We start from the raw sequence: 21358 nt of genomic DNA, 5'->3' as shown, positions 1-21358 counted from the left end.
GTTTAAGTGACACTTTGCCAGCTACCAGATTGATCTTAATCACACGGCCGTGTTTACAGGAAGCCGCTGTCTGAGAGCCATTGGGATGTATGTAAACATAAATACTTCATTCACAACCTTGTCCCTACTTTTCGTCTTAAAGGACTTTTGCACCAGAGAATCCCCTTTTGAAAGCTAAACAATATGATCTTTGAGCAGTATCACCGCCACTTCATTGTTCTTTCCCCTCGCCGTGTACAATTAAATCAAGTTTTGACTTGACTGGGGTGCAGACAGGACATTCCACAAACTTCAATCTGACAGTGTGTGTGGTTTATTTCTTAGCAGATGGCATGAATTAAGCTTTTTCTATGAACATCATAAAGACACAGCACACACAGATGCATCCACTTTGGAGTGAGGAAAACCTCACAGCACCACCATGCAAACGTGGTATTAAATATGCTGATTGAGGAAGTACTGTGTCATACATTTGAATGTTTACATGTTACAAGGAGGCGGGCACGGCGACTGGAACAATTGGCATGCAGACACGGTGCACGTTTATTTTATTGACATTGTAAACATGACTAGCATTGCACAAACCTTTAGCGGTCAGTTCTTGAAAAACATGGCCGTGGTATAGTACCCTATTTGTGGGCCTGTAATACGCCTTCACACGGTACAGTACGTGCTTTACTTTCTGTCTGGAACTGTGGGACTTGAAATCACGAAGTAAATCATAAAAATGTTACCGTTCATGCTAGCACATCCATATACTGTCTCACTTTTTTATTCACCAAAAACATTTCTTTTCAATGTAAATGGAGCCATTTGTGAACCAAAGTAGAAAATATAAATGGGCTAAGCGTAGAGTAATACAAGGTCACAGTTATACTGCTTATTAATACAGCCTTCCATCAATGCTGTATTGTAAAGCCAATAAATAGCAAACAGTAGTGTACATGGGTCCCAAAATGACTTTGTCCAATCATGACCCTCGAGGATGTCCCATTGCAGTGGTGACAAACAACACTAGCACCGCTGAGTAAAGACCTCGTGTACTCAGTCATTCAAGGGTTGTTGTTTTTTCCAACCTTGCCAATACAAAGGATCATGTTCTTGCAAAATCCATTTCGGATTTTTCTTCAAGTTTTACAGTAAAATGAACGTCGCTGCATCCCTTTTCATTCTTCCTAAATCATGGTCGCATCGTCGTGCCAACAAGATGCATCATCGGTTGGAAGCTCTCCTTTGTTTGACTGGGAGGTGCTGGTTTCCGTGGCAATTAGCAGAGATAAATTGTTTTGGGCATTCAGTCATTCCAACCAACCTCCCTGGATTGTCAGTCCTTCCAAACTTCCTGCTCACATTCCCGTGGAGCGCTCTCAGCATGAAGGTCATGTATTGGGATGTCCCGCATCTCAAAGAGAGTAACAAGCATGGAGGCTGAAATGTCCTCTGTGTTTTGGAGCTTTCCACGCACGGAACGCACAAACACAGCTTGTCAAGTACGGTATTTGAACTTGGGAACTACCTTCCTGTCTGTGCGGCAGACAGAGTCCCTCCTCTGTGATTACAGGTTTGATCTGGAACAGGACTGACAGCACTGCTTGCCGTAAAACTTGTGGTTGCACACGCCATGCTGGGGCACCAAGTAGCACCAGTTGAAGTAATCCCGGCACGCCAGGTCTGTCGGAGGAAACAGTTGGTTACATTTCAATGATGTCGTGAAATATTTACAATTTAATTGAAGTGCGTACAAACACCAACAATGCTTTAGTCACTTGCACCATCTACCCCTCTACTAGAGAAGTCCCATTTAGACCAAAGGTGGGTTCTGCTCTGGACTGGTTGCAGGTGCCTGAACCCACCCCACATGAGACATGAGATGTTTGTGATATTTTCTAAACTGTATTTCGTCATATGTGAGGAGAAAATGCTGGAGAGACCTCTCGGTGTGGTGCTAGATGAATTCGGTTTTACTATCAGATCTCATTGGACGCCTTCAAGTCATCGATGAGGTTCAGTACCTTTTTTGTCAGGTTGGGGGCAGAAGTTGGTATTGCAGGCTTGCGACATTGAGGGTTTCAAATGGTGGGCACAGCCGGAAAAAGGCTTCCCCTGCGCAAGACACTGGACCATCCTGGCTTGCACGCCACCTCCACAAGTCACGGTACACTGGAGAGCATAAAGAAGTCAGCTTCATCATGACAGGTCCTGGATTGGCTCAATTTAGGCTTGCGACTACGATTATTTGCTTAGTTGATTAATCTGAGGCTTGCTGATTCCATGAATCCGGCAGCCGGTTATGAACCAGACAGAAACATCTAGTGGTTTGGTCCACGGCATATCAGGAAAGAAGAATATGGAAGATGACGGGAAGGTAAAAATATTCACATGTGAGGATATTTACATTTTGAAATAAAACAAAGATTAAAATCGAATACCGAAATAAACAATTAATTGTATAATTGATGAATCAGTGACTCATTAATTAATTTCTGCAGCTCTATTTACGATGTAACTGACAAAGAGAGAAAGATGATGGTCCTTCCTGCCGTCCTTACCTGAGACCAAGGTGACGCGTGCCATTCTGGCCGTGGTAGCGGTAGCGGAGCACGAGTGAAGTGATGAACATTCCATCGCTGGACTGACGGCGTTGTTCGAAGCGGACACTCGACTAAGATGCAGTGCCGCTGCAGCTCCACGATGGGTCGGGGGATGTGGTGGCACTTTTTGGCGGCAAGCTCTCTGTATTTGCCCGCTGTGTCCTTTTGTTGGGGAACCACAAAGTTCTCAAATTCTCAAATGGCAGTAGCTACAGCTTGAGACACCTACATAGACATGTACAAATACGTATTATTATACTGACCTTTTCTGCACACTTGATGAAACGTGCTTGATAGCCGCTGCCACATGTTACTGAACACTGCAAAATCAATACAAATGAACTTTATTGATACATATGCGGCGCACAAACAGGCTCGTCAAGAGGCACCATACCTCTTGCCACGTTGAGACAAACCACTGGACTTTACGTTGTTTCTGGCAGCGTTTGATGAAGCAGGATTCTTGACTGGCAGGTTTCGGCAGGCCTGCACACAAACTGTCGGCCAAAGTCTGCGACCGTTGGTCTGTGTTGGGTCTGGTGCACAGCACCGTCCGCTTCCTCAAACCATTGCCACACTTGCGAGAACACTGCCGCATGTAAAATAATACCAATTATTAATAGTCAGGTTTGTCCAAAAACAGTATAATTTACTTTATATGAAAGTACTTCACACATGTCAGCGTCAGTATCCGATTGCCGTAGTTTTAAGGAACTGTTAATTATCTAAAAAATGAACTCAATCAGTCAAGTGAAATGTCTTAGTTTTGGTTATGTATTCATAATTGCTCTTTAAACAAACAAAAATATGTTTTATCTGATGATTTAAAAGAGTTTTTAAATGTTCGATAGCTGCAGCCCTTGTCCTGCTGTTACTAAATATAAAAAAGATCACCGGTCAATAATAATCATTCCCATGAAGGGAAAGAAAACATGGCCGCCTCCCTGCCACGCTCGCCCTCCCACTTAGGGACCAAGTGGGGGTAAGTCACCGTTGATGCACTACTGCACTACTGATGAGGACGTCTGCCAGTTCATTTCAAAAGTTGAAGAGACCTGGGATGTTGTGAGCAGTAGAGAGTCCGTCGGTCTTAGTGGAGGTCTTAGAGCGAGCCGCTGCTTTAAGACAAACACACCCTGTCCCACCATATTTGATTGTCTTGTGCAGGCCTTCAGGCAACAACCCCCACTCATCCTGCGAGTCAAGTTATGTGGCCTTTATCAACATCTTGAAGGGGTTTTGGTAAAGTAGTCACTGCAGTGGCGGAGGACATCAGAGTGGAAGACTACTACTTGTGGCGAGTACCCTAGTTGGGGTTACAGAGTACTGTGTAGGACAGAGAAGCCAATAGGATGCATCTCAGTGGGCTCATTGAGATTTTAAAGCTGTTGAGATCATTGTCATAAAATGTAACAACGTTAGAAGTCTTAAGACCAGGACCCGGGTCACTCGTACAGGAAATGTGTTTCTGCTTATCAAAATGTTTTTGTTCGTTTTCACTGTTACGTCATGTTTTTCCTTGTACGTTTGTGTACACACAGGTAAAGCTCCTGCATCAAAGGACTTAGGACTCACCTGGGACCACGGCCCCAAAGTCCAAACTGGCGGACAGCTGTGGGGGCTGCAGGTCTGCCTCCTCGCTGGGGCCGGCTGAGAACAGTGCGAGTCGGCGGTGGTGTCTTCTTTGGTCCGACTGCTTCTTTGGACGCAGCGGACCTGCCGTGTCTGCTCCCCGCCTCCGCAGCTCTGACTGCACGCCCCCCATCCCCCGACAGACCAGCTGGGAAAACACAACACAGCCTGCTGAGTCAACAAGCTCGGCCTCCCAAGCCCTTCTTCTCATGGCTGGAGTTCACAAATGACAGTATGATAACCGTACCAGTTTTTAAGACCTTCCCTTATCACAACTTTGCTCCTTGCTTGAGTGATGAAGGTTCCTCTCTCACAGAACGAAAACAGAACATACGTAGTAGCCGCATGAAGGAAGAATTACTGGCATGGTTGGATTTTACTTTTACTCCAATCATCTGATGAAACCATGATTGGCAAGTGTGTACGCGGCACAACATCATGTTGTTTTCACCGTTCCTACATAAAACGTTACACAAATGTTGTCTCTGCAGACAGATTGAAAACGCAAGCTTGAGAAAGGCAAACTTAAAATGGCAATACTCATTTAATGAAATATAATATTCATTTAAAACATCCATCTGGATGCTGACATGCAGGAAAGGAAACAAACTGGTTATCGCATGAATTGGTGGAAAACTACACTCGCTTCTAAACGTAAACTTCATTAGCTTGTCTTTGCCTTTTAGAGCTCGGATTAACATAGCTAGATGACCAGTTCTAGCTCTTATATGTCTGTGATATTGGAGGGCAGCTCGCGTTCAAGTGGGTGAGGGTGGGCACAGAAACACAGACCGCTGCGTCTACTGTTGATAAATACCTCAAGTAGAGCCAATGTGAATGGAAACAGTCAAACGCTGGTACTTTTGTAATTTAAAAAAGGAGCCATCATTGCATCAAGCTGATTTGTTTCTGTGCAAATTGCCTGCCATCCATCCAACCGCCCAACCACCCATCCATCCACAACCACCCACCCATCCATCCATCCAACCCGTCCACCCGCTCACCCATCCATCCACCCACCAATCCATCCATCCACAACCACCCATCCATCCATCTATTCATCCATCCATCCACCCTCCCATCCATCCACCCACCCATCCATTCATCCACAACCACCCATCCATCCACCCACCCACCCATCCGTCCACAACCACCCACCCATCCATCCATACAACACACACATCCATCCATCCACCAATCCATCCATCTACAACCACCTATCCATCCATCCATCCATCCATCCATCCATCCATTCACCCATCCATCCATCCATCCATTCATCCACCCACCAATCCATCTATCCACAACCACCCATCCATCCAACCGCCCAGCCACCCAACCACCCATCCATCTATCCACAACCACCCATCCATCCATCCACCCATCCATCCATCCATCCATCCATCACACAGCAGCATGGTTGCCAGCTCTCGTGAGATGAACAAGCAACTATCTAACTTTCTGAAAACACCCAAAAGCAACAAGGAACTTGGGAATTTGCAAGCATCTTTCCTAAAACCCAGGCCAAAGTTGCTTCCAAGGAGAAGTTGGCATCGCTGGCCAAGCTGCTTTGTGACGTGACAGGTCAACCGGACTATTTCAGTCATCTAACTCATTTGGTGGAATGGAAATACTGCATGTTGGAACACATTGCTGATGGGACTGGTACAACTGGTACAACTGGTACAACCTTTGCCATCTTGTGTCAACCATCATTCCGAGTTCATCCATCCATCCACGAGAGCCAGTGTCCACCCTGGACCGACCCATTCCCACCTACAGACAATGTGGAATCATCACTGAAATGTTTTCGCACTATGGGAAGGAAACGTCGGCAGAATCAACACAGAGTAGAACCCGGATCTCAAACCACACCTTCTTCCCTCAACACTGAACAACAATCCCGTGAAAGTTGAAAGAAAAATGGCAGAGCAGAGACAAGAATGATAATCCATTACTATAACTGCCAGACCTTTGGGGGTCCCCTTTTATCATCGACACCTGACAAACTGCGAGCAGCATGGCCCTCAGGCTCGACTTGCGAAGGCGCTAGGCATTTACTCACGGATGACTGGCTTCAGAGCAAGTTAGAACAACCCAAAGTCGGTGCTTTGACTGTAACTCAAATCCACAAAAAGCTTGAAATGCTTCTTGCTTCATCTCTGCACTCATCTCCACTCGAAGCAAACATCATCACATGTGGCTTTCATTACCGTACTTCATATTTCGTTAAGCCTCTTAACAAATGTGTTGCAAGCTGTGCAGTCTTAGTGTTCTTAGACCCAAACCGTCGCTTATTGGGTCAACATCATGTCACACGAGGCGCAGCCTTTTATTACGGTCGTATATTTCGCTGGCCTAATCCTTGTTCGGTGACCTATTAAAAACAAGCTCCGTCTGCGGTGTCCTCCAAAACAATTGGAAGAGTGAAGTCAATGTCTTAGTTTTGCTGTTTGGGTTCGACATCAAAAGAAAAATACGAGAGTTTGGCTTTTCTTTCCAGGTAACTACGTCTGGATCATACAACAGGATTGTAGGACCACAACGGAAAATAATAATTTGAGGTTTGGAGAAAACAACTTGTACATCTCGGGTAAAAAAGTCGGAATATTATGAGAATAAAGTCAAATGTTTCCTTCCTTCCCGAAGAGCTATGCTCTATTTTCCTCTGACACGTCTGACATGTAATATCATCACCTTATTCTCATACATTTATCGTTTTATTCTCGGAAATTTACAGCATTTTTTCTAGGAAATTTTGGATTTTTTTCACATAAATTTAAAACTTTATTCTTGAAATCTTAATTTTTTTCCAATGCGGCCCTAAAACTCTGTCTTAGGCACAAGCTAGAAGATAGCACCTTTGGTTTGACCCCCCCCCCCCCATGTCCATGTGAACTTGTGACTGACAGTTGTTGGGTCCTATTACGGCGCTTATCCAGCCAATAACACCGTGCCACGGCCCCGTGCCAGACGCGTACATACGAGGCAGGACACCTTGACTTGGGCACCGGCCCAAGCGTCAACCTACCCAAGTGACCCGTGCATCTGAACAATGCAAACCTCACGTTTGCAGGATCAGTGACTGAATGAGAATCGTGGTTGTTGGTGTTTGAAAAATCAAACATGATGATTATTTGCACACAACATGACTACAGTATAGCAGTCTGGCTCAGAAATAGTACTATAGATCACAATGAAATACTACTAATATAATGATAAGGAGAATAATAATAAGGAGAACCAAATGGAGATCAGACGAGCAAGTCAGTTACCCTCCCTGCATATGAAGCCTCAAATATCCTCTGGTCTCAATGACAGTCTATATTCTCACGGGGGGCATTAAATAACCCCTGACTAACATGAATGGGTGGGACGCGAGGTTGGGAAGCCCCATACGTGTGTGGAAGTGAGTGCGTTAGTGTCAGTGTGTGTATCTCGGTTAATATTTCACACTGCAAGACAGAATGATATCATTGTCTAAAAGTGAGCAGACATCAGAGATTCTTTCCCATGATGTAATCTCACCTTCATCCAATGAGCAATTTCAAGCGCAGTACCTGCAGGCCTCGGATTAGCAGAACCGCAAGAGATCGACTAACGCCAATAGCAGGATAACCATTGTGAACATTTTTCAACACATGCTTCGCCTCAGCTGCCAGTTTAAGGACAAAGAGGGCCCGCAAAAAAAACTTACGGGCAAGTGGTAGGGAATAGATTTCAACATTTTCCATAGAAACACTGAGGCGTGTTTCCGATTCCGAGTTTACATTCCGGCAGATGGAAAGTGAAGCGTGGTATACAAAATGCAATCACAAGGAAAACCATAACACCAAACAAATCTCAACGCAAACAATTACGTAACCAAATCCAACATCTGATGCAAATAACATCAACGTCAAAGCAGCCTGGAAGCTTCACGTGGAAATAAGGATTGTCAGTCATTAGTATTCTTTATTTAAAATTCACATTTTAACTTCATATAATGAAGAGTCGTTAATTTTAATTAATATCTAGTAATTAATTATTTAACACACATGAAACAATAACTTAAACGTCAACAATTTCTCACAATATAGTCAAATATGTTTATGAATTACATTTATGACGTTCATAAAACCCGTATTTAACTTGACTCATGCACCATAGCAGACAGCATCATTGGAAATGATCTATGTTTCGTCTAGTCGGCCTAATTTATTTGGAGAATATACGTAGACAACTGCTATTAGTTCTTCAAAACAGTGAACAATGGTTGGGGCGTTACCTCCCTGGCGATAACAATCAAGTAAAACAATGAAATCCCAACCTGATTTGAAACAGGTGATGTCAACAAGCTTTTTCCATGCGGGTGACTTTGGTATAAAAATTGCAGCCGAGGTGGAAGGACTCTTTTCCAGACATCCACAGGCAACGTGTATCAGTGTATCAGTGAAATCCCTCGAAGCGTATAAAAGAACAGCCTGTCAGCGGTATTTGGCTAATTTACCACATCCCACAGCGAAAGAGTTTAGGCTCGAGTGGGAACTCACGCTTCAAAAAAAAGCTGTAAAAAGATTCTGGATGGATGCTGTTGTTATTCCTTATGGGATGGCTGTCTTATATCTTTATTGGAGTCATTGTCGTAAACAAACAAACAGGTTGAATGGTGAGCAACACGAGCACCACAGCTCCACAAAATATTAAAAATATTAAAAGCAGTGCAGCATAATTTCTGTAATTTCTGATTTTGCAATGACTGATTGCGTGTTGCTGTAAATGTCCTATGCATGGGTCTTGAAAAACATGTTAATCATTGACATAACCTAAAGTTATTTTCCTCATTCATGTTCTCCCAAGTGTGTCATTGACTGATTTCCTTTCTAGTCTGGCCCTTTATGACGCTGTGCAGAGCAGCACTGACAAAGCGAGGGATGCAGGCCAGTGGCGCTGTGTCTGTATGTGCATGTGGATTCTACATACTGGATTCCAAAGACCGTGACTGGACCAGCTTAGCATACAAGCCATCGGGTGCATTTCATAAGCGTAAACATGTTTTTGTATGATTGAAGTAAAAAAAGACGTAAAGGCATAAAGTGATAAAACCTTTTCTTGCACCATGGTTGTCACCGCTTGTGTAAACAAGTAAGTACATGATTTGTTCGTTACAGTGCACAACTCTTTGTATGAAACTGTTGTTGTTCTGGAACAGCCTTTTTGCAATCTCAGCAGTTCCACTATGGAGGATTTTGTACATTTTGAGCTAACCTCATCCTTTCATTAGCATAGAACATAAACCATAAAAAGATGTCTCTGGTGGATCCATTGTTTAGTCTTCAGCTTGGGTCCACATGTGACTTAGTCCTCACTCTGTTGTTGTAAACAAACACAGAAGCTAACAAGTCCTGACAGTTTGTGAAGTATCGTAGTGAAATGGATGACACCAAAAACATAACATCCAGTTCAAGTCCCCCTCCTCGCTGTTCCTCACACGCATGTTTTGGCCAAAATACAAATTATTGTTATATTATGTGAGAGGAACGATTGTGTCACCCTCCGACAGGTGCGTTACTGGACTGGGAAAGGGTGGGGAATACGGCCTCCGCCTGACATACTCTATTCTCTTTACTGTGTGAGACTTTTGGAAAAAATGTTCAAGCAATAAACACCTTGACCTTGCATGTGTGTGTTGTACAGATGTGTGGCCATTGTAGGCCAACGACACCAAGTAAATGTACTCCATTTCAAATTACAACGGGACAGAAGGTCAGTGAAGTAAGGACAAAACTACACAATAACAAAGACGTCACCGTGAGAAAGGACAAACACACATGCCAAGTGTTGCATTCATATTATATGATTTTGACCTCTCGTGCTTGGATAACAACCCTTTTTACCGAACCAACAGCATGACTGAAAGGGAGTGAAAAGGGACAATAACGATCAACATGGCTATTTTTAAACACCAATCCCTCATTCATTGTGGCTAATTGGTTCCGCACCGTTATTAATAAATGGAATGTTTTGTAGCTGGAGCATAGAAAACCTGTGTACGACCTTGGAAATGTGTTTTTTTAAATCATTATTAGAGCTCTCTAGGCATAAACCAACACCCCTATAGTAACCTTTGGAGCCGTATTACCCGATATAGTAGACATTATAATAAGAGTAAAGAAGACGTAAATAAAACTCCTGCTCGTGTGTATAAATGGCAGACAGGAAGTGATGTCAGGGGTTCAGAGGTGAGTTTTAGCTTGGCGTGGCTTACGGCTGCCACAGTAGTCTGTGTTGTTACTAGGGATCACTGTGCCTGTTGTGAGACCATTCCAACCGGCTGTGGTTCAAGCAGTCAGGCGTACATTACAGTAACATTACTGACACCTAGTGACCGGTGTAGAATACTACATCAGCGTCTTTGAATGCATCTTTTGAATGCTATATATTTGTATTCTAGTTCATGTAGCCATTTTTATGCTTGACGATGCTTAATTTAGGCAACGAATATGTAACATTATGTTAGATATACTTATGTTTTGATTAATAATGGGCCATATTAAACCACAGAACAGCAGGATTTATTCATTTATATCCATCCATCCATTTTCTATAGCGCTTATCCTGACGAGGGATATAGTTTGAAAACCATAATAGACTGAAGCCGTGAAGAAGCGCAAAGTGGTGAGGGACGACCGTATCATGGAAGGCCAATTATCCAATATTTGACCGAATAAAGATAACTTGTTTTTCTTTGTTGTGTTTTTGTCATGAACTGTTAAAACTTACCTGGCAGGGCAGGGTTGGGTGTTGCAGGGGATCACTCCTGTGGCCGGTCTTGATCTGGCATTGCAGTATGATGTATTCACTTGTAATCGCATGTCTTTGTAACATGCCGGCTTGGTGTTCATATGGCCTGTGTGGAGACAATGAACAATAATCTCTCATAACATAATTCTCATAACATTGTACACAATGAAAGCCATGCTTGGGGTGCTGTAAATTGCATAGATCATTTATAACATGGAAAAGATGAATATGAACAGTATAATTATCCACCAACACTCAAAACAATAGCTTGCCATCCCAGAAAAATGATAATTGGCCCGCAGATCTGTCAGTATTGGTGTCGATTGATTTGGTTCATCTGCAACCTGATCGCTGGTTTGGTTTTTGGCCTGAGGCGAGTTCAGCCCACAAGGGTCAGTTAGTCAGTCACACTCTTTCATCAGGCAAAGGCCGCAACCCCGTAGTCTACAATCAGGACACAAAAAGTGGAGGTGCTTAGGGCGGACTGAGACAGGCCAGGGTGAGGAACTTTAACCTCTGTGGTCAATCAATAGGAACTCGACACTGGGGGGCTTTGTCCACATCAACGAGAGCAAGCAAGTGCACGTGCAACACCAACACAGAGAAATCTGTAGTATAACTAAATATGCCGCACATACGCACACTTAGCCCGCTGACCTCCGGCCCCAAAACCACTTGGCCTGGGACTGCCCCGGTCATTAAAGCTGGCTTTATGTGTGTGTGTGTTGTTAATAGTGGGCCACTGTGGAACTAAAGCCACTGGTCAAAGCCATGCATGTGTGTGCTTGCTTGTGTGTGTGTGTGTGTGTGTGTGTGTGTGTGTGACGCGATCAGTCCCGACCAAGAGCAGCTAATGTGTCCTGAGTCACGATGGGAACGGTGACGCTGCAACTGAAGACCTCATTAGAGGCCACAGAAGCTTGAGTGAGCTCTGCGTGTTTGTTCCTTCATCTCCAACCTGTCCTCTTCATCTGGAGCCCACTTCACTTGGTTCACATGGAAGGTTGAAGGTGCTAGAACTTCTTCTTTCTTCGTCTTCTTTCGCAAATCAACCGTACCGGGCAGTTTAAATACAAATAGGAATACTCGACAAGAGGGTGAAAATGAGCAACCATACCTCCGGCACATGATGCTGAGCACTTGGAGCGTATGACGGCCCAAGTGTAATTGTGTTTGATTTGATTCCTTCCTTCATCAGCTTTATTTAGGGTGTATTCCCAAAGCACACCCGGGTTCACACCTTGCAGCAGTATCTGAAATATAGTGAAATCGAGTGGTAATGATGGGATTAATAATAGGATGTACAACGTATGCAGTGATTAAGTGAAGTACATTAGCTACAAAAAGGTTCTTATGATGTATTAAAACATGCAAAGATCAATGAGACAAATCAATACCTCAATAACAAGCGTCTCATTGGTAGGGCCAACTGATAGGAGGCTTTCTGGTCTATTGTAGGGTCTCTTATATTCAAAAATGGCTCCGGCAATTGGATGTCTGCCTGGCCAGTCCACCGTCCAATGTCCATTCAAGAAGTATCGCCTCTGGGTATCCCTGACAGCCAAGTAGGAGCTCGACGTATTCAGCTCGAGAACCCGGATACTCCGAGCACCGGCTGGGATGATGACCACACCGTAGTACTCTGAAAGAAAAAACACGGTCAGTAGAGCAGTCAAAAAAAGTCATAATTTAAAGCTAGATTTTCTCCGGGACTCGGGTTTCCTCCCCAGTCCTAAAACATGTTAGCTTCACTGGCCACTCCAAATTGTCCATAGGTATGAATGGGGGTGGGAATGGTTGGTTGTCTATATGTGCCCTGGGATTGGCTGGCCACTAGGCCAGTCCACTCATCTGAGCAGGTTTCATCAGTTCATTTGCTTGAATGAGAGGCGAAACATCATGAGTCCAGTGCATTGTCCATTACTGAATGACTGTATGAGAATTCCATTTCAAAAACCGATGCTACACTTCACGATGTGACAAAGATGACGTACGGTTGGAATGATGCTGCTTGGTGTATTGCCCTTTGTAGGTCTTGCAGGTGGAGTTGTCTCCTTTGCACACTCCGCACACATCGAGCCCAGCCGTGGAGCCCAGCACGCGGTCACAGCCCACTCTCTGTGCGACAAAATGATCAATGGCACGTTCATCTCTCATTATTTCCTGTTGGCTGCATTTTCATTCCTTAAAGAGGACAGCTGTCTTGAGTTCACCAGAGACCAGAAGTCCCTTCCACGCTGACATCCAAAGCATGCAAACATGTTGAAAAGCATTGTTGACTTTCAGGTAAAACATTATTACCTCACAAAGGCCATCAATACAGACATTAGGACTGTCCCGAGAGCAAAGGGTCCCGTCCTTGACTTTGCTCGCAAGGGCAAAGAAGAAATCATAACCTTCAGCAAAGCAGTAAAGCTTGCATATATCCTGATCTGCATGGGAGGGCAAAGTCAGCTTGTTAGACATTTTGCACATTTTATTTTGTTATCTTCTAAAGAATCTCCTAAATATGGAGTGCATTTTCTGCTAAATCTGAGGGAAAGGTCACTGGTGCTGCACAAGGGGGCCAGGGAGGGGAACTAAGGGACTGAGCACCAGGCCTGGTCGACTGTCAATGATGTAGAAGTGTGTCCCCAGGATTCTCACCATCAACTCTTGTGTATGGTCTCCAGGTGTAGTGCCATCCTCTGAACTGCTTGCTGTTAAATTCAGCACATTGCTGCATTCTGTAGTCCATGGCATTGGGGGGGCAATCCTGAGTATTGCACAGCTTAAACAACCTGGTGGAGCCTTCACAGAACTTTCCTCCATAAGCAGGTCTGCAACAGGAAGTCAAACTCACCGTTAGCATTGCTACACAGCGTGCCAGTGTCATCTGATGACCAGCTTTTATGTTTAATTCAATATTCGGGTGTATGACATGCTTGGATAGTCTTTATGTGGCTGGGAGGTACTACTTTATGTGAGGGGTTCTCCAATCACAGGTATGCATCCTCAGGTAGGAGATCCCTCTATGAGCTGCTGGTACTTATCTATTTTCTTTACTCTCGCATTTCCTTCTCGTGTTTCCTGCTGTGGTTGTCGACATTTCATCTTTTTCTATCTGAGAAAAACATTTCTCTGTTAGCCCTTTTCTCACCCGCTAAGGCCCTCTTATCTCAGCCTATCTCTGTCTTCTTTCCAACGCCACCTTTGCCCTCCTTCCCTCCCGTGTCTGTCTACTTTAGCCCACCATTTGTCAAAAACTTGGCAAGACCTGATAAAGAGGAGCCTCGGATTTTGATAGAAGGCACCAAGGCTGACTGGCTATGCAAATATTCCCTCTTGATTTATGAGGAAGGGGATAAGTGAACAGATAGGAGATGATGCAGTTGAGTCACGTGACCTACACAGTAGCTAATAGTAATAGTAAAATGAGATAGAACATAACCATCCAAAGAGGTGGAATCTATTGTTTGGTAGTATTCATGCAAGCTTGCATGAATGAATACAACTGGCATCCATCGAGTACATAGAGTACATAGAGTCCATAGAGTCCATAGAGTACATAGAGTACATAGAGTCCATAGAGTCCATAGAGTCCATAGAGTACATAGAGTCCATAGAGTACATAGAGTACATAGAGTATGCAGATTGTCCTCGTTAGGATTGTCCTCGTTAGGACACGTCTTTGTCACGTCTTGCGTCATCATTTTGCCATGATGTAAGGATAGCGGCGTATCTATGATGTCATCACATGAAACTTTGAACACGTTTTCTCAACTACTTGTAGCGAATCGTGTCTTCCCTACCTTGGGTTACTGCAGTGCCGCTCCCGATAGGTGACCCCACTCTCACAGCTTCGCGAGCAGACAGACCAAGAAGACCACTGTGACCACTGGCCGTGCTGGGGCCTGGGGCCCTCATCTCCCTGTTTCACACACTGGCCCCTTCGACACCACTGGATGACAGAATGACAACGTGCATACGGTCAGACCGGCGAGCATCGGAAGCATAAAGGTGCTCCATCGGCTTCCAAATAAATGTTATTCACTTTTAATATACTTTCAAAGCACAGGTGAACTTTCCACATGCGAGCCTGTTTACACACGTGCACGGCTCCAGTTGAATTAACTATGCTAACCCACATGGAGCCGAGGTAGGAGAAAATACCTGACAATTATATTACATTCTCCAGATAGATACTGATACTTTTCCAAACATTGCGAGTAGAAATACTACTGAACACAATGCATAAATCAATTAAAGCGTGATTTAGAACTTTCTTCCTGAGTAAAGACAACATTGAGTGCTGCTTTGGGGGTCTTTTGTCTCTTCAACCGAAAAGACAAATTCCTGTTTTACTCCAGCACTTGTCAGGAATACATGTGGTGTTGTGCTTACAGTGATGGAGTGCAAGTGAGGTCAGGTCTCACTGGAGTTCACAATTACCCCCATTCTCTGCACGGGACCCGTTTACATGCGATGGAGGATGGTCCGTTATGTTGCTGCTGGTCTAAAACAAAAGTGTGTAACTGATGGAAAACGAATGAAAGTGAGGGCTAATTTTGAGGGCTGTCAAAACTAACACGTTTATTACATGAATCATTTATGACATTCATTTTTTAGTGCAATTAACACAAGCGCACCTCTCTGATGGCAGGCGAAGCACGGTGGCGCGTCCCCCCCCCCCCAGGTCACATAGTCTGACTCAATTTAATAACGTCATTCTGACCTGAACACATCACAGCAGCACAATTGCAGCACCATAGACTCCAAGTCACACTCGTCTCTAGGCCATGACACTACCTCACTCTCAGTACAATGATGCCTTCAGGGACACTATGAACAAAAACGGCTTTATAATGCCTGTGTGTGTAAATAAACAGCAAGATGAATGGATATTCTTATCGCTAACTCCGTAACACTTAATTGGCTGCATTTTAACATGCTGGAAAATACACTGAAAACGAGTACATTATCCTTAAAATTATTATTATTGTATTGGAACGCAAGCGTCAGTCCTCATAATAACACGGTTTAACGCATGATGAGGATGTTGTGCTACTATTAAAGAGATTAGTGTTAGAAAGATTGATTTTTAGACTTGTGTTTGTCTCCTTTATCTTTATTCACATATTCACTGTTAATACTTTGTTGTATTGTATTTATATTTCTGTTCTGTTAATTAAATACAGTAACAATGGACATATTTCAACACAGTTGCTAATAGTGATTAATCATAATTAATTCAAAACTAATTCATCTGCATACAATTTGTAATTATCTGGCAGCCCTAATTTCCTAGCTGCATTCAACCAGCTGATGAACCAATGACCAACCAAGACTTGAAGGGACCGTGACCTCTCTCCAAATCCCGAATGTCATGCGAGAGGACATTCTGAAACTCAGACAAGCGGTTTCTATCATGAACCAGATCTCTTGGTGTTAAGATGACATCAGACATGTTGCAGGCCTTTGGAATGATCCATGTTGATAGTTGGGGCACATGTGCTGTTTTCATGCCCCCCCCCCCCCCCCCACCCCCCACACACATCTCCCGTCTCAACCTCATCTCGTACTTCTCCACTCAGAACGCCAACAGCTGATTTCTCCCTCAGGTTGTTCCCCTACCGAGATTTCCAAGTAAGCTTATCATGTTTGGTTCTGTTAATTGTCCCGGCGAGGGAGAGGGTGGGATTAAGCCATCAGGTCCAATATATTGAGAAGCAAATGCCGATGAGGGGCTGTCCGGGGAGCGGGGGGGGTTGGTGGCCAGAGGCTGGGAGAGAGAATGAGCCCCTTAGGGAGAATCCGTTTAAAAGAACGAAGGAAAGAAACAATAAATAAAACGAACAGATTGCTTTCTGGCAGAGATCCCATGAATACATTTTTTGCTACATCGGCAACAAAGCAGTTGCAGCTGCTCCCCCCGCCCCATCATAAAGAATATTGTATTGACGCTGCACTTGAATTATCTCAAATCTAATTTATAGTCAAGATTAGCCAAACTTTTCACTTTGCTGTAAACTCAAATGAGGCCCGCCTGCACTTAGCAGAAGTGCTGTGTCAGGGAATTCCATGAAGTGGATGAGCTGCCGTTCGGTGCTTAACTGATCGATGGATGTTGCTCTACATCGACAAAGTCTTGGGACATTGGGCCTTGGCACCAACACAAGCAGAACAGGAAAGGAAATATGGAGTTGGTCCCCACTGAGTGTTCTGCCATTCTCCACAGGACTTTCCACGAGATCTTGGAGTGTCTCTGTGGAAACGGTCAATGGTTCTGTCTCCTGAAAAGGCTACCAGAGAGGGTGCCATCACTGTGAGGGTCCTGACGCATGGACTACTTTGCTGGTTAATGTGAATCCCTAATTTGCTCATATGCATTATTGGGTTCACATAAAGTAAACATTACTTACGGTTTCGTGTTTTGGATGAATTCCCAAGTAAACGTAAGAAAACTTGAGTCATACTACGCAGTCTAAATATATTTTATCATCGCTTGTTTGGCGTGGAACTCCATATTTTGTGTTTGTGCTGGTGAGTATTTGTCTGTTTGTTTGTGTTTGAAATAACTTGAAAAGTTCAGAATGGATTAGGATGAAATTTTCAGGAATTCTTGGAAATGGGATATGGAAGAACTGGCCAAATTTTGGGGTTTATCTGAATCACCGTCTGGAGCCAGGACTCTTTTGGTGAACTTGCCATGTCATGCTATGTCACACTTTTAGTACCCCTTGCAGGGTCAATCAGCCCAATGATGGGTCCCCAATTTGATGGGATCTCAGGTTCTCATCATGGACCTAGCATTGTGGACTGCGGCACAGCGATCCTGGAATAGAAAGAGCCTTTCCAAAACGGTTAAAGTTGTCAACATGAAGAATGAACCATGCAGGTTAACTGTCCATCCTTGTCCATGTCTATATTTCCATTGTGGATCCTGCTCACTATTTGTCTCATGTGACATTTAATCCCTCAGTGATGTGTAACATCCCTTGGAGGAGGAATGCAAGTCTGGCACCGCTGACGTGTTAAAGGGGAAACCCCCTCACTTGCCTCAGTCTTTAAAACCGTGGATTGAATCTGAGGTATTTCTAGTCGCGTTTTGTTGAGGGGATTTTTTAAACCTATGTTGTACTGTGTTTACTGGTTATGAGGTTGCCATGGCGCCGTATACTCGTATCAATCCACCCGATATGCTCACATAAATGTTGTTTTCCACATGTAACTGCCTGTTGACTGCTGGATCGGCGACAATGGACGACTCCTTTTCCTCCACATGACCACAACAGAATCCAAACAAGACGTTTAAATGACCCCAAATATTTAGTAGCTCCAACATGTCATGTGATGACATCCATACCCTTTGAATCTTTCTATCTTTCTCTCACAGATACACACACACACACACACACACACACACACCAAAAGCCATGATAAGTCACCATGTCAGGTCCACAGGCCGAGCCTTCTGCTGCCGGCATGAACTTGGTTTCGCATTTCCTCCCAACACGGTGGCACCAAAGAGCCTTGCAGATATCCTGGAAGATAAACATTTCATGATATTTCTGCTACCTTCTTGTTTCTTCTCCAAATATAAAGGTCACGACTGCCACTGCGACCTAATGACTGTACTTTACACCGAGTAAAATAGATTTGCTGTCAGGACAACAATGTTGAATCTAGCAGTTTCTAAAAACAATAAGAGAAATGTACAGTGAAATGTGAAGTACTTTGCTTATTTTAATTCTTTTATCACAGGAGTCTTTTTTACACAGTAAAACTGTAAATTTGACGTATAGAATTAGCAGGATTGTGCAAAAAAATAAGCATCTGTTTAAAAAGATGCACATACAACAACATACAGTCATGTGACTCCACTGCAATGAAATATTTTACCCTTAGAAATAAATATTTCGTGTACTTTGGTATCAATTTGAGCTATTTGGAAGCCGGCTCTTTTTACGGAGCTGAGACAAATGAACCGCTTCTCTTCAAACAGACCAAATTCCCATAACCATGCATGACCCGTTGGGTCAACACGAATGTTACTTACGGAGCTAAGAATTTTTTGGCATTACTATGTTTTTCTATTTGAGCCATTTAAGACTTGTAAAGCGTCCCCGACGTGCACTGTGGGGGGCCTGGGCGAGACACATTGCTGTCTGTGGTTTAGGCTAGCAGATAATTGCTTTGTCCTTCTACGTGAACCATGAAGTAACCTGCCTACTAGCTAACAGACGGACAAGCAAGTGCGACATTATGGTTGTTTATGGCATACGGTTGTATGATCAATACGGTGTTGGTGGGAGAAAAACATTCAGGGCGGCTGAAGGTTTTTGCACGTTTCTGCAGATAAAATGATTCACCTAGAATAGGAATAGAAGAGTAAATTAGGAAGGTAACATCCTATGTGTTTTCATTTGAACTGACAGGTACAGATATGCAGAGGAAAAAAAATGAAAATAATCTGCAATCTCAAGAATAATAGGGCACAACTGCCAAACTCAATTCACATGATCTCACAGCCGTGATTCTCAGCAGTGGTCTGCAAGATTGGGACGCGAGCACCGTGTGGTTTCCCCGATCACGTTGCCAGAAAAACATAGCCTACTACTTTTAAGCGTTTCCATCATCCTCCTATCTGAACGGCTGGATCCGAGCGACTTTGACAAGGCAGCACGGATGCTGACAGGCACCTTGGAGTCGGCGCTTGCCCCAAAAGGGGCACCTTGGAGGCCATCCCCAAACCCATTTGTCCAACTGTTTAGCTCGAGACTGTTGGAGAAAAAAATAAAACTGCAACGGGGAGGAAATTGAATAAATACAGACGGACAGTTAAGACATGATACTGCAATGGAGGCAACAACCTACAAGATCTGATCTTCGGTGTTTTGCAAAGGTAGCTCAGCAATTTCGAACCCGACAGTCTCGTTCCATGAGAACATTTTCAAAGCGCCTGCCAGAACGGTTATGCATGAACTCATCGTACAATAAACTGCAGCTGAGAGGTTGATCTTCGCCATGTTTTGTTTAGAGACAAATATCTGGGAAGGCTCTGACTTTAAGTGCTGCCCAGAGACTTTGAGCCGTCGTGCAGTCCGATTCCACCAGGTGCAAAAGCGAAGAAATGTATTTAGTCATGACAAAAGACAAGTCCACGAGAGAGCACTTGATGAATATTTTATAGCTGAAATCAGGCTTGGTGTTGTCATGTTTAGCGGTTTAGACTAGCATGTTCGGGAGGATGGCGTGTTTATGTAATGGGGGAGTCTGAAGACTTTTTCCAAACTTATTCATGTTGTTTCTGTCATTCATCAACATGTTCTGGATGTTAACTTTATTTAACTACACAATCAGATGGAACCCTCGGAAGGGGACGAGTTAAAATCCCAGTACATTCTGGTAGTATAGTCATTATAGACATTTATGTTACAAATAATTGCAATAATTAGCTTCATATTATTAATAAGGATATCAATGCTATATATGTTATATGGTTCACTCAGAATGTTTGAATTCAACTTAAATGACGTGGTGTCTTTGAACGTTGGGATCCAACATAAACGGCTGTATGTTAAAAGCGTCCCCTTTAAGTCAACCCATCTTTCTTACATCCTGTTTATTGAAGGGTCAGATATGAAAATATACATGAAAAAAGCGTGGTTATTAATACATGGCCAAATGTTTTTGTCTCAGGGTCGGTTGTATTCAGATGCGCACTGGCTGGGGGCAAAGGTTTGCCCTGCTTATTGCTACGTTTTTGGATGGATTGGATGGTTGGATTTCACATGGTCTAGCTGTCCGTGCCATAATGCCGCCAGGCTACAAGGAACCTGAAGCACATGAAGTCATTGACACCTCCATGAGGTCCATCTTCAGTTTAATGCGATCCGATACAAGAGCCGTGTCAAAAACCTGCGCCTTTGCAAAAACATGCAGTATATTGTTGGTGAACTATTTAGTCAGCGTACAAATGAAAGAATCTAAAGTGAGACCCAGCACGTCCAACAGCGATCAGCAGTAATGAGACAATGGGAGAGTAACAAGGAGCGATTCCCATTGGCAGAGCTCCAGTGTATATTTAGTCATAGATCCCAGTGAGTATTTCATGGGCAGCGTTGCAGCCCTCCATGTTTGTTTTGCATGCGTGTGTGTGCGTGTGAGCGCCAGTGAGTGAGTGAGTGAGTGAGTGAGTGAGTGAGTGAGACTATGCATGCATTTAGACGAGAGCAAGCGAGCCTGAGATTCCACATCAGTTTCACCCTTCCTTTCCTCCTCCATCCTTTCTTTTTTCCTTGACCTCATTCCCTCAATCATACTTCCATACTTTTTGAAAAAAGAAACAGATTCCCAAAGCTCTCAGGTTC

General features: G+C 43.7%; 1 protein-coding gene across 5 annotated transcripts in view; it reads right to left on the bottom strand.

The window, feature by feature from the left end:
• Window positions 1–448: 448 nt before the first annotated feature.
• The window catches only part of LOC131105271 (A disintegrin and metalloproteinase with thrombospondin motifs 16), a 39950-nt gene continuing 19040 nt past the window's right edge, over window positions 449–21358 (bottom strand). For all 5 annotated transcript variants that reach the window (XM_058053221.1, XM_058053224.1, XM_058053225.1 and 2 more), the window contains 14 exons: window positions 18434–18529; window positions 14798–14946; window positions 13653–13825; window positions 13308–13438; window positions 13001–13124; window positions 12404–12648; window positions 12124–12259; window positions 10986–11112; window positions 4167–4371; window positions 2986–3180; window positions 2855–2911; window positions 2550–2753; window positions 2013–2160; window positions 449–1671 (listed from right to left, as the gene is read on the bottom strand). In XM_058053221.1, coding sequence (XP_057909204.1) covers window positions 1556–1671; window positions 2013–2160; window positions 2550–2753; window positions 2855–2911; window positions 2986–3180; window positions 4167–4371; window positions 10986–11112; window positions 12124–12259; window positions 12404–12648; window positions 13001–13124; window positions 13308–13438; window positions 13653–13825; window positions 14798–14946; window positions 18434–18529 — 2106 coding nt within the window. In that variant the 3' untranslated portion in view covers window positions 449–1555. The remainder of the gene's footprint in view (window positions 1672–2012; window positions 2161–2549; window positions 2754–2854; window positions 2912–2985; window positions 3181–4166; window positions 4372–10985; window positions 11113–12123; window positions 12260–12403; window positions 12649–13000; window positions 13125–13307; window positions 13439–13652; window positions 13826–14797; window positions 14947–18433; window positions 18530–21358) is intronic.

Source organism: Doryrhamphus excisus, chromosome 17 (genome assembly GCF_030265055.1).
Source record: "Doryrhamphus excisus isolate RoL2022-K1 chromosome 17, RoL_Dexc_1.0, whole genome shotgun sequence".
Classification (NCBI taxonomy): Eukaryota; Metazoa; Chordata; class Actinopteri; order Syngnathiformes; family Syngnathidae; genus Doryrhamphus; species Doryrhamphus excisus.
The sequence above is the reverse complement of the archived record's forward strand: the minus strand, read 5'-3'. Positions and strand labels throughout refer to the sequence as shown.